The sequence below is a fragment of the Drosophila suzukii genome, chromosome Y (assembly GCF_043229965.1).
Source record: "Drosophila suzukii chromosome Y, CBGP_Dsuzu_IsoJpt1.0, whole genome shotgun sequence".
Lineage (NCBI taxonomy): Eukaryota > Metazoa > Arthropoda > Insecta > Diptera > Drosophilidae > Drosophila > Drosophila suzukii.
In genome coordinates, this window is record NC_092085.1 from 5,189,074 (window position 1) to 5,207,445 (window position 18,372).

The 18,372-nt window shown below is 40.6% G+C and overlaps 1 protein-coding gene across 1 annotated transcript; it reads right to left on the reverse strand.

The window, feature by feature from the left end:
* Nucleotides 1-14,157: 14,157 nt before the first annotated feature.
* LOC139353766 (activating transcription factor 3-like) lies at nucleotides 14,158-16,019 on the reverse strand. The gene has a single exon (XM_070998085.1). The coding sequence runs from the start codon at nucleotides 15,754-15,756 to the stop codon at nucleotides 14,623-14,625; it is 1,134 nt and encodes a 377-aa protein (XP_070854186.1). The 5' UTR covers nucleotides 15,757-16,019; the 3' UTR covers nucleotides 14,158-14,622.
* Nucleotides 16,020-18,372: the final 2,353 nt, after the last annotated feature.

Consider the following 18,372-nt stretch of genomic DNA (forward strand, 5'->3'; position numbering starts at 1 on the left):
CCTTTAACAACAAAGGATCACACTCAAGCAATCCCCTTCCCACTAAAGGACTCAAAGCTTTATCCAGCTTCACAGGATACGCTTCTTCTTCCAGCGTCACAGGAACTTCAGCTTAATCCAGCTTCACAGGATTCGCTTCTTCTTCCAGCGTCACAGGAACTTCAGCTTCATCCAGCTTCACAGGACTCGCTTCTTCTTTCAGCGTCACAGGAACTTCAGCTTCATCCAGCTTCAAAGGATTCGCTTCTTCTTCCAGCGTCACAGGAACTTCAGCTTAATCCAGCTTCACAGGATACGCTTCGTCTTCCAGCGTCACAGGAACTTCAGCTTAATCCAGCTTCACAGGATTCGCTTCTTCTTCCAGCGTCACAAGAACTTCAGCTTCATCCAGCTTCACAGGACTCGCTTCTTCTTCCAGCGTCACAGGAACTTCAGCTTAATTCAGCTTCACAGGATTCGCTTCTTCTTCCAGCGTCACAGAAACTTCAGCTTAATCCAGCTTCACAGGATACGCTTCTTCTTCCAGCGTCACAGGAACTTCAGCTTCATCCAGCTTCACAGGATTCGCTTCTTCTTCCAGCGTCACAGGAACTTCAGCTTAATCCAGCTTCACAGGATACGCTTCTTCTTCCAGCGTCACAGGAACTTCAGCTTAATCCAGCTTCACAGGATTCGCTTCTTCTTCCAGCGTCACAGGAACTTCAGCTTAATCCAGCTTCACAGGATACGCTTCTTCTTCCAGCGTCACAGGAACTTCAGCTTAATCCAGCTTCACAGGATTCGCTTCTTCTTCCAGCGTCACAGGAACTTCAGCTTAATCCAGCTTCACAGGATACGCTTCGTCTTCCAGCGTCACAGGAACTTCAGCTTCATCCAGCTTCACAGGATTCGCTTCTTCTTCCAGCGTCACAGGAACTTCAGCTTCATCCAGCTTCACAGGATACGCTTCTTCTTCCAGCGTCACAGGAACTTCAGCTTAATCCAGCTTCACAGGATACGCTTCTTCTTCCAGCGTCACAGGAACTTCAGCTTCATCCAGCTTCACAGGATACGCTTCTTCTTCCAGCGTCACAGGAACTTCAGCTTCATTCAGCTTCACAGGATACTCAGCTTCATCCAGCTTCACAGGATACTCAGCTGCATCCAGCTTCACAAGATTCTTTGTTTTTAAGACACACAATATGTCTACTTCATTCATTGAGGAAACAAGTCACACAAGAATCGATTTACACAATCGATTACTAGACACCCAAAACGAGCTGCAAGGGAAAATCCAACAGCTCATTAAGAATTATGGCAAGGATTCTGCCGACCGACGCCACCGAGACGGCTATTATTCCGGTAAGCTAAATCAGTTAAACGATCTCTGGCAGCAGTTTTGCGACCTAGATGAAGAAGTCCAGCAAGCGGCATTACCCACTGGAAGTGAGTACTCTTCACGATTAGTAGCACTTAAAGAGCTGGTCGAAAAATATCAGAATATCTTTCTGGACAACATGCCGACTGGAAGCGGGCTTCCGAAGGCCCCCAGACGAACTTCGACCAACATCAAGGTCACAACAAGAGATCAAGTCAAAGGAAATTCCGCAATTGACACGGTGATCCGACAGTTGCAGAGAAGATGCAACGAATTAGAGTCATCATTGACTTTAGCCTCGAACGCCCCAACTGTCACCCCAGCCCTACAAAGGCACCTGGATCTCCATTGGGCGTTACTGAGGCAAGCCCACGACGAATTGGATAGCACACCTGGGGCCGCAGCTCTGGCAGAAGCAGAGCTAGCCCAATTCCACACATTATACGAGGAATACGAAATGAACCTGCTACGAGAAAACGACGCGCCAATGAGCCTAAACTTGGCACTTCCGCCAATTAGCATTCCGGAGTTAAACGGCGAGTATCTAGACTGGCCACGGTTCCATGATCTCTTTGTGGAATTGGTACATAACAAACCATATTCGGCCAGTCAAAAGCTACATATTCTACAGAGTTCGCTTCGTGGTGAAGCGAGGAACGTCTTGACAGACACAGCCTTCTCACAGGGTGGCTATGACGACACCTGGTTGCGGTTGAAGGCCAGGTACCAGAACGGCAAAATACTAGTATTCGCCGCCATAGCAAAAATTATTGACCATAGGCCTATAGACGGCTCCTCGCGCCAACTAAGGGCCTTACATGACACTATAAAAAACTCAATGAGTACTCTTAAAAACCTCGATATCAGCACAAAATCCTGGGATCCAATCCTGTGTTTTCTTATCAGAAGAAAACTAGACCAGCAGTCTCTAGCTTCTCTAGAAAATTCAGCGGATGCACCAACGGAAATTCCAACGTTATGGAGTGTACTGACGTTTATTGAACGGCGCGCTTGCATGCTGGAGACGATAAGCGCTCAACCTACAGCAACACTACGCCATCAGTCAGTTCACAACGTAGAGAGCTGTAAGATTTGTCACCTAGGACAACATAATCTTAGAGCATGTAGCCGTATCCAGCAAATGGACCCCAAAGCACGGCGTCAAGCCATTATTCAAGTAGGAGCATGCACAAATTGTTTGTCTACAGCTCATAAGGTTGAAAACTGTGGATCACCGACCACTTGTCGAGTCTGCCAGCAACGGCATCATTCACTGTTACACCAAGGACCGACTAGCAATCCAGTGGCCGGCGCTGTAACCATTGCAGGCTACGACCACGTAGGAGGATATACCATGCTCGCGACCGCCAAGGTCTCATTACAAGGGCCAAACGGTCAATTACAAACATGTCGCGCTGTAATAGATGGTGGATCACAGGTGAATCTTATCTCAAGGAGAATGGCAGATCTGCTATCTCTTAAGGAAAGGTCACCGATTGAAATATCTGGAATCGGAGGAAAGATATCAACAGCAATTAGATCAACACTAAAGCTCTCAACATGTACATCAGGGTTTGAAAAACTACTAGAGGTATTTATTATGCCCACAGTCATTACAGACCAACCGTCAGTACCGATTACAACCGATCTTAATATTCCCGAGGGACTGTCGTTAGCAGATCCTGACTTTCAGCAACCTGGACCCATTGACCTAACCTTAGGGGCTGAGGTGTATTCTCGTGTAATAACCGGTGAACTTCTTGAACTAGGACCTAATAAACCTTTGGAACAAGGCACTAGGCTTGGTTATGTAATCACAGGTTATCTCAATAAAGAAACCTCATCTGATACGGAAATCAACCCTATTCTGGTAGAAGGCAGAGGTGATTTTGCAGGACCGAACGCTGCTTATGAGCCAACGAAAGATAAAAATCCGATGAATATAGAACCGACTTCTCATCAATTTAAAACCTACAAAAAGGCTGACTTTGGTTCAACATTTCTAAACCTAACCAAGAAATATCTTAGTTTTGTTGCAGAATGTCCACATACCATAGACCTGCCAAATGATCAAGTGCTACGAGGGCACAATTTCAGTCCCCACGGTAATGTCAATTTTATCGCAAAGGGGAGTGTTAAGCAGCATCAAGAAGATGTGAAGGACCTGAATCACAAACCGCAGTTGAAGGAAAGATCCACCTTGGTCAATGATTTGTTAGGTGCTTCCTATACAATTCGGTCAAGGGCTGACCAACATCACGACTTAATTGAGGGTACCCCTCAATGGGGGGGAAAATGTTCGTACCCAAAGGTACTCAACATGACCACACCCAACAAATCAAGCAGTAGCCAAGTTGGGAACAGTACCAGGCGCTCAGCAGCACCCACTGCATATGAGAATGGCTGATCAGCATATTATATGTCTCACTAACTCACCGTCTCACCGACTCAACGGCACACTGACCGGCCAATGCAGTCAGCACATTTTGCAGTGTCTGCCGAGCCAACTACACAAACTGCTACCATAATCAAAACTCCCTGACCTACCTACCTACTTTAGAATATAGCTCATTCACTAATCATTACACTAAACTTCCGTGTTCCAAGTAGTATATAAACATGTACCAAATGAAGAATAAATCAGTTATCAACACACCTCTTAACTCCGCGGTTCTACTTTCTACATCTGGGAATAGGGCTCGTAATACACTATCTCAACTAGCAGCTAACCACGTTAGCTCTACCCCAGCGCAGTTCCGCATCGCCTGTGGTCCGGCATTGCAGTAACCATCGTTACCATTGCCGCGACGGGATCGTCCTGCCAGCAGCGTCCCCGTGCCAGCGACAAGTGCTCATTACCCCCTTGTCCCGCGGTGTGACCCGGAAGTGTCTACTTCGGTTAGGCACAAACAGTGGCCAATTATCATTTTGGTTATTAGTCCAATAATTTCCCGTTTTATTAGTATTATTGTTCTGTCTTTTTTGATCAAATCGTAAGTTGTTTCCCTGATATTTATTTTCATTTTTAAATCCATTAAACCTGTTTGCAAATTGTGCACGGAAATTGTTTGATTCTAGTTCTTGGACCTTTGCCAAAGCATTGGGTAAATCTGGTGGATTTAATGAGAAAAGAGTTTCTGAGATAGATCCATTTAGCCCAGATATAAAAATTCGTAAAGCATTGCTCCTTATTGTTTTGTTTGTTTCTTTGGCAATTACGCTGTCCTTTCCGTATGTCATTATGGTTTTGTTTATTAGTAGTGTCATTTTTTTATTGACTTCATTATAGTATTCTGTAACTGTCATTCGTCCCTGCCTGAGGATACTTAGTTCTGACTCGAGGATATGTATTGGTCGTTTATCGCTATATATAAAGTCCAATCTAGATAAGATTGCTCGAAAGTTTAAAACGGTGCCATGATTGGTAAGAGCATCACGGGCAGCTCCCAAAATTTTATTTCGTAAAATTGTTAAGGCGATAAAATATTGTTCACTTTAAATTTTATAGAGACTCATTACAGTTTCTGCGGCTTCCCCCCAACCTACATGTTGTGTTGGTTCCCCCGTGAATTTTGGTAAAGATTTTACGACTTCAAGTGTTGTATCGCATTTTATAGTTGGGTCGATTGTACCTGCAGAAAAATTTGGTGCTGAACCTGCGGTTGCCGTGGTTAGATTTATTTCACCAAAGCTATTTATTAAATCTTCCAGATTGTTTCTTAATATATTTTTTTTTTTAATCGTGAATCTATCTTACTTTCTATCAATGTTTAAATCTAATATTATTTTTTTTTTTTATAAATTCCCTGATCTTAGATTATAATTTTTAAATATTTTTTTATTGAAAATTAATTTCCCACGAGACTGTCCCGATGGGGTCTTCCTTCTGTGAGGTTGTGGGTTGATCTTCCTTCCTGGATTCAGTAGAAATTATTGGCAATAGAATGCCCTTCCTTCCTTCTTTAATTTTTCCTGTTTCAGCGAGTTGTGATTTTGTTGTTGTTGTTGTAAGAGCTGGTTTGTTTAACTGTTTTTGATTAGTGCGATTCTGGTTTTGCTTTATTTTGTGTTCTTGTATTTTTTTTATTTAAGATTTTGGTCCACCTTTTTTTAAAGTTCACCTTTAAATGGATTATTTCATTTTTTAATTTCCATTTAATTATGTTTAACGACCACTGTCACTTTGTTGTGATGTTTGGTGGATTTTTTAATTTCTCCACTAGAAATTTTGAGTTGTTGGCCGCGCGAGCTCCGTTTATATTTAACTTATTTTTCACTAAATAATTTTTGGAACTTTTTAATTTACGCGGCCCCACGTTGGGCGCCAATTAAATTCGTCGCTAATAGATGAATTAAAAAAATTTATTTTTAATTTTTAAAACTTGGGTGATAAACCTTTATTCTTAAACTGAATTAATACAAGACACTTTTTAAAAATTGTGAACCGATCGCGGTCTCGGATAAAATAGGACTGAATCTTAATTCTAAAAAATTCTCCAATGAACCTCGGCCAGAAGCTTTCCTTTTCTTAAGCTTCCAGAACTTTAATTTTTGTTTAAGATAAAAGCTTATGCTGAAACTGTCGCACCTCGTTGTGAAATGAAATTATGCTGACCGATGCAATTTGATTGAAAATCGGAACGCAATATGTTCTGAACTTAGAACGCAATACTGTGGGCTTTGAACGGAAAAGTTTGGGCTTCGAACGGAAGCTTGTGTTTACTTTACGATTGGTTTATTTATCTTAGCAGGACGGTCAAGCGCGGCCCTCGAAATGAATGGCAAAGGCAAAGGCAGAATCTTAAACAAAGGCAAAGGCAATGTCGCTGAAGGCAAGGGTAACATAGCTGAGATTGAATTCAAAAATTTGTTTATAAATTCCATAAGTGGAACCGTTTCACGGGTTGGATAACTTGCATACGCCGAGGCAGTTAAGTCAAAGTCTGCCCTGGATGTAGCAGAGGCAATGAAATCTGTTTTTAAAAAGAGTAAAAGTACACCCAAGAATATTGAGTCAGATCAAGGGAAAGAATTTTTTAAATCCACTTTTAGGAAATTAATGGATAAATTTGAAATAAATCATTATCATACTAATACGCATCTCAAGGCTTCTATATGTGAACGCTTTAATAGAACATTAAAAAATCGTATGTGGAAAATGTTTAGTATGCTGGGTAAATATAAGTGGATTCATAACATCAATTATCTCGTAAATCAATACAATAATTCATATCACCGAACAATAAAAATGAAGCCTATAGATGTCTGCACGAAAAATGAAGAGTTTTTTTTAAAATCGGTATATAATATACCAAAAATATTTCCAAAACAAAAATTTTTAGTAGGTGATTTTGTTAGAATAAGTAAATACAAGGGAGCATTTATGAAGGGATACGAACCTAATTGGACCACAGAAGTTTTTAAAGTTTTAAAAGTCAAGTCTACATACCCCGTAACATATGAAATACAAGATTATATGGGTACCCCTATTAATGGGTCATTTTATGAAGAGGAACTTCAAAAAGTGAAAGACAAAAATGCTTTCCTAGTAGATAAAATACTAAAAAGGAAAAATAATTAAGTGCTTGTAAAATGGAGCGGTTTCTATTCCAGCCACAACTCATGGATATCTGTAAATGACCTGCTAAAGTAATAAAACGCAACAATAACAAGTTTAATTTTTTATCTATTTATTTACAAATTTTTATTCTTATAATATAAACATATAAACATTTATTTAATAACGGGTTTAATTTTTGCTACTACTTAATATATGTTCAATATTATAATGACCATGAGCCAATGTATTACAATTATCTGGTAAAATATATCTCTTATCATCCTTATAATTAAGACTTATTTTATTCATAATTTCAGTATAGAGGATGTGCGACCCACTTCGAATAACTCGCTGGGATCCATAAAATGTTTTTTTATATTTTATACATTCTATATAATCTTCATGATTCAGGTTTTTAATAACTGATTTTTTAACTCCTTTAATTTTTTTTATACATGCGTTTTCGTTTCCTTCCTTATCAACTAAACAAGAGTATGCCTTAGCCTTAAGTCCAGCAAAAGAAGTCATAACCCTACCTGCATGTTCATCCTTCATTTTTCCAGGTTCCCTATTATTAGCTTGAACTATATTAATTTGGTTTTCTAGTTTATAATTTGAGGTATCGAATCGTTCAGGATTTTCTTTTATAGTTTCGTAAAAGTCTTCCTCTGAAGATAAAATAAATGAATCTGTATCCATATAAATTATTTTCGAAGAAGGACTTTAAGTAATAGAAAATTATAATAAAAACAAAACCCTATGTATTTTTTTTACAGTTAAACCATGCTGTATACAAAGTTGAAGCTGTTTTAAGTGGATAATGTATTCGCTTTTATTCGATAAATCAGCTATAAGTTTTTTCTGCTTACCTCCTGGAGGAACTTTGTTTTCTGGACAGAAAGGCAAGAAGTTATGTGAGTCATGCCAATCAGTAGGATATTCTAGTTCCACTTCTAATATATATCCTACATTTCCCTCAGCAGAAATATTTTTATAATCGAACGATTCTAATTGATCATTACTTAAAAATTTAAATCCTGAAAGCGGTAAGGGTTGACTCATTGCCCAGCCATATAAATTATTTGCATCAATATAGCTGAGGTAGTTATTTGATTTACTTGAATCAAAGTTAGTTATATATTTATTATTAGCTATAGAAATTCTTTGGGTACATTGAGTTAACCCACCCCTTATCGCTCTTTTTAAAAAGTTGTACATGTCTCCGTCGCTAATAAGTTCTAAATTTACATTAACATAGTTAATAGGGTCAAGCTTATAAATTTTCTGACAAATTTTTCTAAAATTTTCGAAAACATCGGTCAAAATTAAAACATCACTTTCTAAATAAAGTTTTATATAATCTTTTATAGTATTACAGTTGAAAGTTTTCCAAACCTTTTGTGCAAAATTGTAATCATCTATACTACAATTTTCTTCGCTGAGAGAATTGTAAAAACTATCTATGTCAGGAAGCTTTGTCTGCGCTAGCGCTATATAAAGCTCTTTATAACAGGGTATGGGGCTTAAGTCTCCTTCTAATTCAGTAATGAATAAATGTATGTCATATTTAGATAAGTTATGAAATACTACAGGAAAGAAGGGACCACTTAATTTGTACTTTGGCTTACAATTTTTATGAATGGGTCCCATGTATTTTCCAGAAAATTGATCAAAATATTTGTCCAGGTCGTCAGCGTTTATTTCCTTTTCACAGGCACAGCAATTTCCTTCCTGTTCATGGATTGTGCTAGCAATCGGGTTTTTGGAGGTCGACCAGTACATGTAAAACAAGCTCGTAGTTTTTTTTTTAGTGATTTGCAGAATTTTTGTATGCAGTCAGCGCCTATAAAATTATACAAAATTTGAATTAGTTTTTAAAATACTAAGAAAATAATTATTTGTTGTTTTGTACATACCTTTATATGTCCACAATTCGTTAAGATCCGGATTATATTTATGTGCTATATAAAATGATACGGCACATGTAGTATGCTTCTGCACTTTTGTTGTTGACGACGTTGAATACGAATTTAGGCATGTTCTATAATTTTCAAGAACAGCCTCAATATCGGCATATATCACCACCGGAGGAGATAATTTTTTATGAAAGCCCTTGAATGAAGTTATAGTGTTTGGTTCAGGGTAAAACGAGGCCACTTTTCCGCATTCAAGTTTGTTGTGGGTAGTATTATTAACTGTGAAAAACTGTTGACAGTTATCACAAAAATATCCTCCTGATTTGGCATGAGTAGCATAATCTTTTTACACTTGTAATGTAAGCGTAATGCATACTGTCTTGGTTTACGTTATTTATTCCCAATATATTGATGTGGTTAGGTTGAATACATTTGGTTCTAAAAGTTGGACCGATTATTTTGTCAACATCAGCATCGATCTCATAAACATTTATACTAAAGTCTTTATTATTTTTCTCGAAATGGATAATCCCTTTATTCGTTATTGGAAACTCGATTCCTGAAAAATCCAATCTTATTCCGTCATATACAATTATTTCATTATTAATATTAGTGTGGTAAGTTGTGGGCTTTGTCATTTCCTCCCGTGAATACTTTTTTTGCTTTGCTGTTGTAAAGGTAGCACTCTCATGAGTTTTGTTAGCTATGAATGCCAGTATGCACCATTTGAAACAAAATACGTCAGTATTCTGTACGTTCATAAGTGCATTTCGGGCTCTTATATTCTTCGGGGCCTGAATGTATCCGCTAGCAGGAATGTTTTCTAGCTTTATTATAGTAATTTCAAAATAATTGAAATTTTTTATTGCCCAACCAGAGTCTTTTTCTTGAAACTCACTGCTCGATGCTAGTAAGCTATCTACTGCCATATTAAGTTCATCGATAATGCTTTCATTTTGGTATACAGATTTATATGATGTCCCAAAATGTGTTGTTGTTTCAACAGTAACTCCTTCGTCTGTTTGTTTAATATAGGTACCATAAACTCTTAGGTTGAATTTAATGGCTCTATATTCTATCATGCAATGCTTTATAATTTCAATTATATTTTTTTGGCAATGCTGATAAAAATCTTTTAAATCAATAGTGTTTTGGACTGTACTATTGATTCGATATGATTTAACAGGAAAAACAGTTTGAGAGTTAAGAAGAATTATGTTTTCATTATTTTTTACTTCTCTGGCTGATGCATTTTTATGCTTATCGGTCAATATGTGTTGACGTTCCCTTGATGCAAGATATTTATCACCACAAGTAGGACATAAAAGTTCTAATTTTAAATCATTTTTATTTTCGCTAATCTTAGCTTTTTTTCCTTGTTTGAGTACTTCCTTACCCTCATCCATTCTCATCCGTTTGAGAGCATTTGATGATGTTGTGGGATGATCGTCCAGATGATTTTGCCTTCTGTTTTGTGGTTGCCGTTTTTCAACATTCATTAAAACGTTGAATGCATTTATAGGTCCATTACAATTTTGATAGTGCTCGTCAAATTCATAATTATGAACTAAGGTAGAGCATAAGTCACACCTTATTTTTGATTTACATATTAAAACCTCGAAGGCATTCCGAGGCTTTGAGCACTGAGCATAATGAGCTTCAAACTCACTCATCTCCACATTTTTGGTGCACAAATCACAAGCAACGAATGACTCCATTTTTAGGGTTTTGGTTTTAATATTTTTATTCAAAAACAAGGAAGAACGCTATAGTCGAGTACCTCGACTATCAGATACCCGATACTCAAAGGGAAATGGAGATATACAAGCAGCAAAGCGAGATTAAAATGCGCCACCTACCGGCGGTAGACAGATTTAAGCGTTATGGGCGTTAGAGTGGGCGTGGCAAATTCATTTTTGGATCAATCGATAGGTATTGACGACACCAATACATTTCAGTTAAAATTTTTTATCTAGCATGCAAATTGTGGGCGTCACAGGTTTTCGCGGTTTGTGGGCGTTTAAGTGGGCGTGGCAAACTTTTTTTTAGGTCAATCGATAGGTATTGATGGGAATAATACATTTCAGTCAAAAGTTTCTATCTAGCATCAAAACTGTAGGAGTTACAGTTTTGGGCGGTTTGTGGGCGTTAGAGTGGGCGTGGCAGTCTACTGAAACAAACTTGCGCTGCGTAAGAAGCTCAGGAATCAGTACGCCAAATCTCAATAGCCTAGCTCTCATAGTTTCCGAGATCTCAGCGTTCATCCGGACAGACAGACGGACAGACGGACATGGCTAGATCGACTCGGCTAGTGATCCTGATCAAGAATATATATACTTTATGGGGTCGGAAACGCTTTCTTCTGCCTGTTACATACTTTCCGACGAATCTAGTATACCCTTTTACTCTACGAGTAACGGGTATAAATATATTGTTATATGTTGTAATGTTGTTAACAATTTTCACCCACTCGTTATAAAGGTAAAAAGCACGATAATGTTGTTAACAATTTTCACGCACTCGTTTAAAAGGTAAAAAGCACGATTAGAATTGTTCGGCGCGATTGCAAGGACCGATGTGGATCTAATTATTTTATTAGAATACAGTACTGAGGCATTTGAAGAACTGATCCTGAGCAATTTGAGTGGTGTCATTTTTATAGTCCAGAATGTTCACTTAACAGGTTGACATCTACAGGGAGTGCATACAGGCATGTTGTACTCCTAGAACCAATCCGATTGGTTCTCGAACATAAGGAGCAGCCCAATACCCCAGTAGAATGGTTATTAGAAGGAAAACGAACACAAGGATTGATAACAAGTTACCGGTGGTGAACGTGGTGTAGGAGGGGTCTGGATGTAGGTAAATATCGAAGGTGTGCAACTTCGACATAGGTTAAGGAAAGGCAATCTCTGTGTAAGCAAGATATGAATAAATGGTCAGTTAAGGTCGGGCCAGCATTGGCATAAGATGTCGCGATGCAACCATTCGAATTTCCTAAGCCTTAAGCTAAGAGTAGCTATTAAAAGCGGTTGCGGAGGTTTTTTAGGCGGTTTTAAATGTATTTTGTATGAGTTGTTTTTAATTGCAAGCGTATACTCATCCCATAATCAGTGTGTTTGGTATTCCACGGAACCCTTCCGTTTTATTGCATTTCAAATATTGTGACCCCTCGTTATCTTCTGAGAATGAGCAGGAGAAAGTGAACGTGCGTACCCACGAACCCGAATCTCACCCCCTACCCTCGAGTCCTTGCTCATGACTGCTTGTGCGCGAAGGTGTGAAATTTTAATTTTGTGAGTTTTGTTCAAAATGTGCAGTTTTTATTTTAGAACAGAGAAAATTATACCATTGGAAAGGTATAATGCTTTCCAATGATACCAAATTTTTTTTTTTTTTTTAGTGAGGGGGTATACTATTTAGGGTATCGGAGGTCATCGTCGTTTTTTGCCTTTTTCAGTCGAGTAGTGGGAATATACGGGAGGAGGCAGAATTTGAAATTCGGTACAATTTTCCGCTTCAGTGCACCGTTTTAAGAAATTCTTAAAACTAAACTTCTTATCCTACACATAAATATTATTGGGTGGCCTTTAGATATAAACCCTGAAAAGTGTTCCCAATAAGAAATTTAAAACATAAACCTTAAAGTGATACCACTAGCTAATATTTCTATACACACCCGTCTAACTTTATCGTACACACAAACAATTTCGATATCCTCAGCCCTGAAAAGTGATCCTATAAGTCTTATACAACTTGAACATTAAAGTGATTCTTCAGCTCATTTTTCCTAGACACACTCCTCAAAAGGAATCGTATAACATATAAGAAAAACTAGAGTATAAGACCGCAGCGGCTGTCATCGCAACGGCAGTCTCGGCAGCGTCCAAACCTCCGCTGCGAAAACCGCCGCTCCCGAGGCATTACGATTACGAAACAATTATAATTATTTGTGTTTTCTTATTTTTTGGGTCGGATGCTCCTTTAGGCCACTTTTTGGTGTTCACAGCTGTTTGTACACACACTTCTGTATATATATATAACTGTTATATCCGTGTATAAGTATGTATATATATAGATATCTATGTTATATATAAATGAACTCTGCTTCAACTCGTTGATCAAGCAACAGACACACACAAATATATAAGTTTTACTTTGTTTTAGTACACGCTTGTATATATATTCTTCGACTTTTTGTTTTATATGTATATGTGTTTTTTCGTTAATCTGTAATAAGGCGCAAGTTGAAAGGAGTTGCAAAGTTTCAATTTTAGCAGCACTTTAAGGTCTTCGATTCCACCAATTCATACATCATACGTATATGTACATATCGCTTTCCATTTATCTCTTGTTTTTATATATATAATAATTAAATATTTCTTGTTCTTGTATATGTAGATTAGTTTTGCAAAAGATTTAACAAAGTGTTGATTAGTAATTTAGTTTTAGTTGTCAATTGAAAGATCTTTTTTTGTCGTTTTCATTTTTGATTAAGGCAACAGCTTACACAATTTTTCGCTCGTCGTTTAAACAAAGCTCTTACAAAGTATGGACACAAAAAAAAAACAAAAATTCATACAAGTATTTTGTTTATATATACGGTATATATATTTAGGTTTTATCACTGATTAAGCCTAGGTTTTAGAAAAAAAATATCAAACGTCTTATCGCATGGGCTTACTACTTCTCCTACTGCTTCTGCATCGAATTCTCAACTTGAATTACCCTCCTCTCTAATCTCTCTCGATTGTTTACACACATATATAATAAGCATAGTTAATATTATTTTTAAGGCTTCGTTGGGGGAGCAAAGAGCAAACAAAAATACGCTTGAAAAGGGATTGAACAAATTAAAATTAATAATTACTGATGCGGATGTGACTGCTCGCAGTTGATCACTGCTCTTCTTCTTCTCTCGACCTCGTTATGTCGCAGGCTTGCAATGGAATGTTATCGATATACCTAGTTATCGTATCAAAAATTGGGTTATGTACAGTTGTGCAAGTGCTTCTTTCATCGCTGCGCGTGTTTGTGTGCTCTCTTCGCTTCTGATTCTGCTTCTGCTTTCTACGTTCCTTACACCTTACTCTTTACAGCTCTTTAATGATAGTTACTTGTTAATTGTTTCTGCTTATTTCTTCATGAGGTAGTCAAGCCACAGGCTGCATGCCGGCTCCAGGCGGACTTGGGATCAAAGGATAAGGGGTTTGTTCTTGGGATGGTTTCGGGGATCTGGGGGTTATATTCGAGTGGTCCATGATTGAATCGCGGGATCGGATGCCTCAAAGGGGGAACTCTGCTATTGGAAGAACTTGGATTGCTGGGTTTACACAAGAAAGTATATGGACTATTGATGTGGTAGTTTACAAAAAATAAGTGGAAGTATTTAAGGTATTGTATGGGCCGGATTGGGATCTGGGTAATATGTTATGGTTTATTTGTAGGGGGACTGCGGCTTCTTTTTCTGTACTCCTGCTTTTGCTTAGTCAATGAGTGGCGGTTAAGATTAACATTAGTATAGGGTTGATGGCCTAGCACCAGTAGTCTACATGTGCCCAAGCCGGATCCTGCTCCTCTCCCAGTTGCAGCTCCATTTCGAGCTCGAGTTCCACCTGCCGATCTAGACGTGGACTGGCCGGTGGCTCCTCCTTCTCTGCAGGATGTTGCAGTGGCTGCTGCTGCTGTTGATGCTGATGCTGATGTTGCTCCTGTTGGCTGTTGGGCTGATCGAAGGCTAGGAGCAGCAGGTCGCGGTCTCGATCCCGCTCCCTGTCCGGCGCCCTTCCTCACGCCAGGCAACTGCCGTTGTTCATAAAGGCGGTGGCTGCGTCCAGATCGACATACTCCCCGCCATCCTCCACCAGTTGGGACAGCAGATCGGTGGGAAAGCAGCCGTTCTTCAGCAGCAGCAGCTGCTCATCATCGTAGGGCGTCATCACGCCCACACCCACTCCGACACCGATGTTGCCATGATGCAGGCCCTGGTGGAAGTCCATCAGGTGGGTGTTATTGTTGTTATTATTATTATTATTATTATTTCCATTGCCAGATCCGTTTCCGGTGCTGCCATTTGTGTGGACCACGCTGGCCATGTTGAGGCCATTGGTGCCGCAGGGCAAGGGCAGTACGCAGGCGTGCTTGATGTCCGGGAAACCATCGCTGGGCTCGAAGAGGAACCGCTCGGCACTCAGGGCTGTGGTGTAGGGACTCTGCGAGTCCACCAGCTCGTTCTTCACAAACTCAATGGCGCTGCTGGTGGGCGTTGTACTGCTGTTGTTGCTCGTGGCATTGCTGCTAAGGCTGCTGATGTTGCTGGTGTGGCTGCTGATGTTGCTGCTGGAGTTGCTGCTGGTGTTGCTGCTGGCGTTGCTGCTGCTGTTGTTGTTGCTGCTGCTGCCGCCGCCGCCGCCGGTCAGACCATCGCAGTTGGGCACATAGTCGGAAATCAGACTGGGACTGGGATTCGACTGCTGCTGCTGCTCGACGATACTGTTGCCGGCGGGATTCATGGACTGTTGCTGCTGGTAGCCGGCATGCTCGAACTCCTGGGCACTGGGCGAGGGCTTGCAGTAGCCGTTGGGCAGTTGCTGGGCCATGGCCGCCGCCGTTTTGGAGCCATACTTGAAGGTAGCAATCGAGGGTATGCTCTGAAGCCGCTGGCTGTGGCCCGAGTTGGCCATCTCGCCGCCATTCGCCGTCTCCAGTTCCAGTTCGCTGAGATACTTCAGTGCCGGCGACTGGAGCAGCTGGTTGGGCAGTTGGTAGCCTCCGGGTCGCTGGCAGCGGTGCGACTGCAGCATGTCCTTCAGCTTGCGGCGCTCGGTTTCCAGCAGACGCACCTGGTTCTTCAGGTCGACGTTCTGGGTGTCGAGCACCTCCGACTCCTTGATCAGATTCTGGGTGCGTTCGCGCTTCTTCATCCGGCACTTGGTGGCCGCGATCTTGTTCCGCTCGCGACGCCTCCGCCGGCGGTCCTCGTCCTCCGGAGTCAGTCCCTTCGGCTGCGACTTGGTCTCGCTGTCCTCGTCGCTCGACTCCTCGCAGTCGTCGTCCAGGTCGTTGGCGTTGCTCAGGCTGCCGCTGTAGTTGTTGCTGCTGCCGCTGTGCCCGTTGTGGTTGCTGCTGCGCCGCGAGTACTTCGAGTGCGGCTGCTCCGATCCGGAGCTGGAGTCGCAGGTGGACAGCTTGCGCTTGCTCTGGATGGACAGCTTCAGGCCCTCCTTGATCAGCCGCGAGCAGGTCTGCAAAGGCAGGAAGTGGAAAGAGGGGAACGTCAGCGGTTAGAGGGGATCTATCTTTTTTTTTTTTTACTTGTTTAAGTATTTTATTTTGAGGTTCGCTTTCTCTTCCGCATGTTAAACTAAAAGTAGGTTTTAACTTTCAAATTATAATTAATTTTGGTTTCACTTGTGGTCGAGAATAGGACGAAAAAAACTATGAATATATTACTATTTTTGTTGATTTTTGGGAACTCCTTCATCGAAAGAATATTACTGGCTGATCTTAAGTTTTTTCTTGAGAAGGTGGATTTTACAAAGTGAAATTTCGACACAGTTTATTTTTGAGAGTTTGACGCCCTTCGGGGCAGGCAGATATAGTTATGACGAATCGCGGCCCGATTTCTCGGGCCGAGATTATCTCCAGCGGCATTTCAGCTTTGTTTGTTTGTTTATTTGTCCGGTGATTTACTCCAGCGACCTTTTTTGCGCTTCGGCTTAGGGCTTGGCACCTGGATTTGGGATTGGGTTTGGGTCTGGGGACACTCGAGTGGTGCATGAATTATAAATATTACAGCGCACAGATAGAAATCTGCGACAATCACCACGCCCAGAAAGTGTTCAGTGTTCTCTCTTTTTTGCCCTGACAAGTGCATTCGGCACTCGATGAGGTGGGTGGACTTATGGGGCACTTAAAAAGCCGAAAACAAAAACCAAAAAACGTAGTAACCTCGATAGCCAGCCTGCACTGGGTCAGTTCCATTTATGGAGGAGCTCAAGACCTTAGTGTGCGGAAAGGAACAGATGGTCATCACTACACTCCATTCCATTCCGCACAATGACAACTTTCGTTGATTGACTGCATTGGCTGAACTCGGCTATATGAACTGGTGGAATGCCCTAAGTGGTATGAAAATGGGCACTGAAGTGTTTGTGAAACCATTTTTAAACTGGGTCTTAAGCTGAATTGCAAAGGTAATTGAATAACCGGGTTCTCGAATTGTTTTTTATAAAATATAAATATAAAAAGATTTATATTTAAGCACTGAATAAAACAAATTCACTGGCTTAAATAAAATCTCTTATAGAATTCTGATGACAAGATGCATTTGGCAACCCTGGCAAGAACTAAAGCCGGTGGAAAGAATTCCGCCGGAAAAAGGCTCCCAGCGTCATCGTGGTCAAACGAATCTGCGAATTGCCGCAATACGTGTGCGTGGAGAACAAGTGGGTGTGCAGGAAAAAGAATCACATACCGGTAATTGGAACTGACGATACAATTCCTAAAGGTATGGCAAAGGAAGCAGCCTTTAAGTCCGGACATCAGTATCACCTAAATGAAGTCACTCTGCAGTTTGAGCCAGCAAAGAAGGAACCAGTTCCCATTAGGGAACGCGCCATCCAAACGCTGGAGTGGAATCTCCCCGAGGAAAGGACCAAGGATAATACAGAAACCCACCTGTGCTCCCACTGCGTTTCAGCAGCGAGAGAGGATGCCACATATGCCTAAGATGCTCTTTAAGGATCTATGATATGATCTATGGCGCCTACAAAGCCTGGAGGACGTTCTTATATAATATGGATTTCCAGCATATCACCCACCAAAATATATCATCTTGCAATATGGCATCCATCAAAGGGGGCTGTCACAATTGGCCTCTTCAATCTGCAGCTCATTGGATTGTCGACCAGACCGACGCCTCTTTTATATATATATAATTTTTATTTTTTTCCGTTGGTTTTTCCCTTTTTTGCGCATTTTGTTTGTTGTCTGCTCGAGAAATTGTTCGGATGCCACTGATTACTGATTGAACGCGCCCTTCTCCCCAATGTTGCCTTTGCGCTTCTGTTAATTTTTTCGGCATCGGCAGCGGGTCGGGTTCCCATTTGAATTTTAGGCACGCTGCGGTATATTTATTGACCCAGAAATCAGATAAATAAATTTTGTGCTTAAAAAGCGACAAGTAAAGAATGCCGAAAAACGAAATCCAAAACAAAATCATAATAATCGCATGCGCCGGACCCGAAAAAAAAAGGAGAAAAAATTAAAGTCGCTGGCAAATCGGAGCCAATGCATATGACCATATGGTCAGGGTCGACTCGAAAAGTCGGACAAAGTCTGCTGGAAAATTGTGCAATTGCGTCGGGGGAAATGGGGCTGTGCATGTGGATGTAAATGGAAATGGGAATCGGAATCGGAATGGACATCACAGGTTGCGGCTTTATATCTTTGTAAATGTATCTTTGAATCAGTATCTCAGTATCTTTGTATCTTCGTTTCTGTATCTGCATCTGTATGTACCGACTTTTGCGGAACGG

Coding starts and splice junctions, on each gene's coding strand:
- LOC139353766 (XM_070998085.1), bottom strand. CDS start 15,756: ATGAAGAAGCGCGAACGCACCCAGAATCTGATCAAGGAGTCGGAGGTG.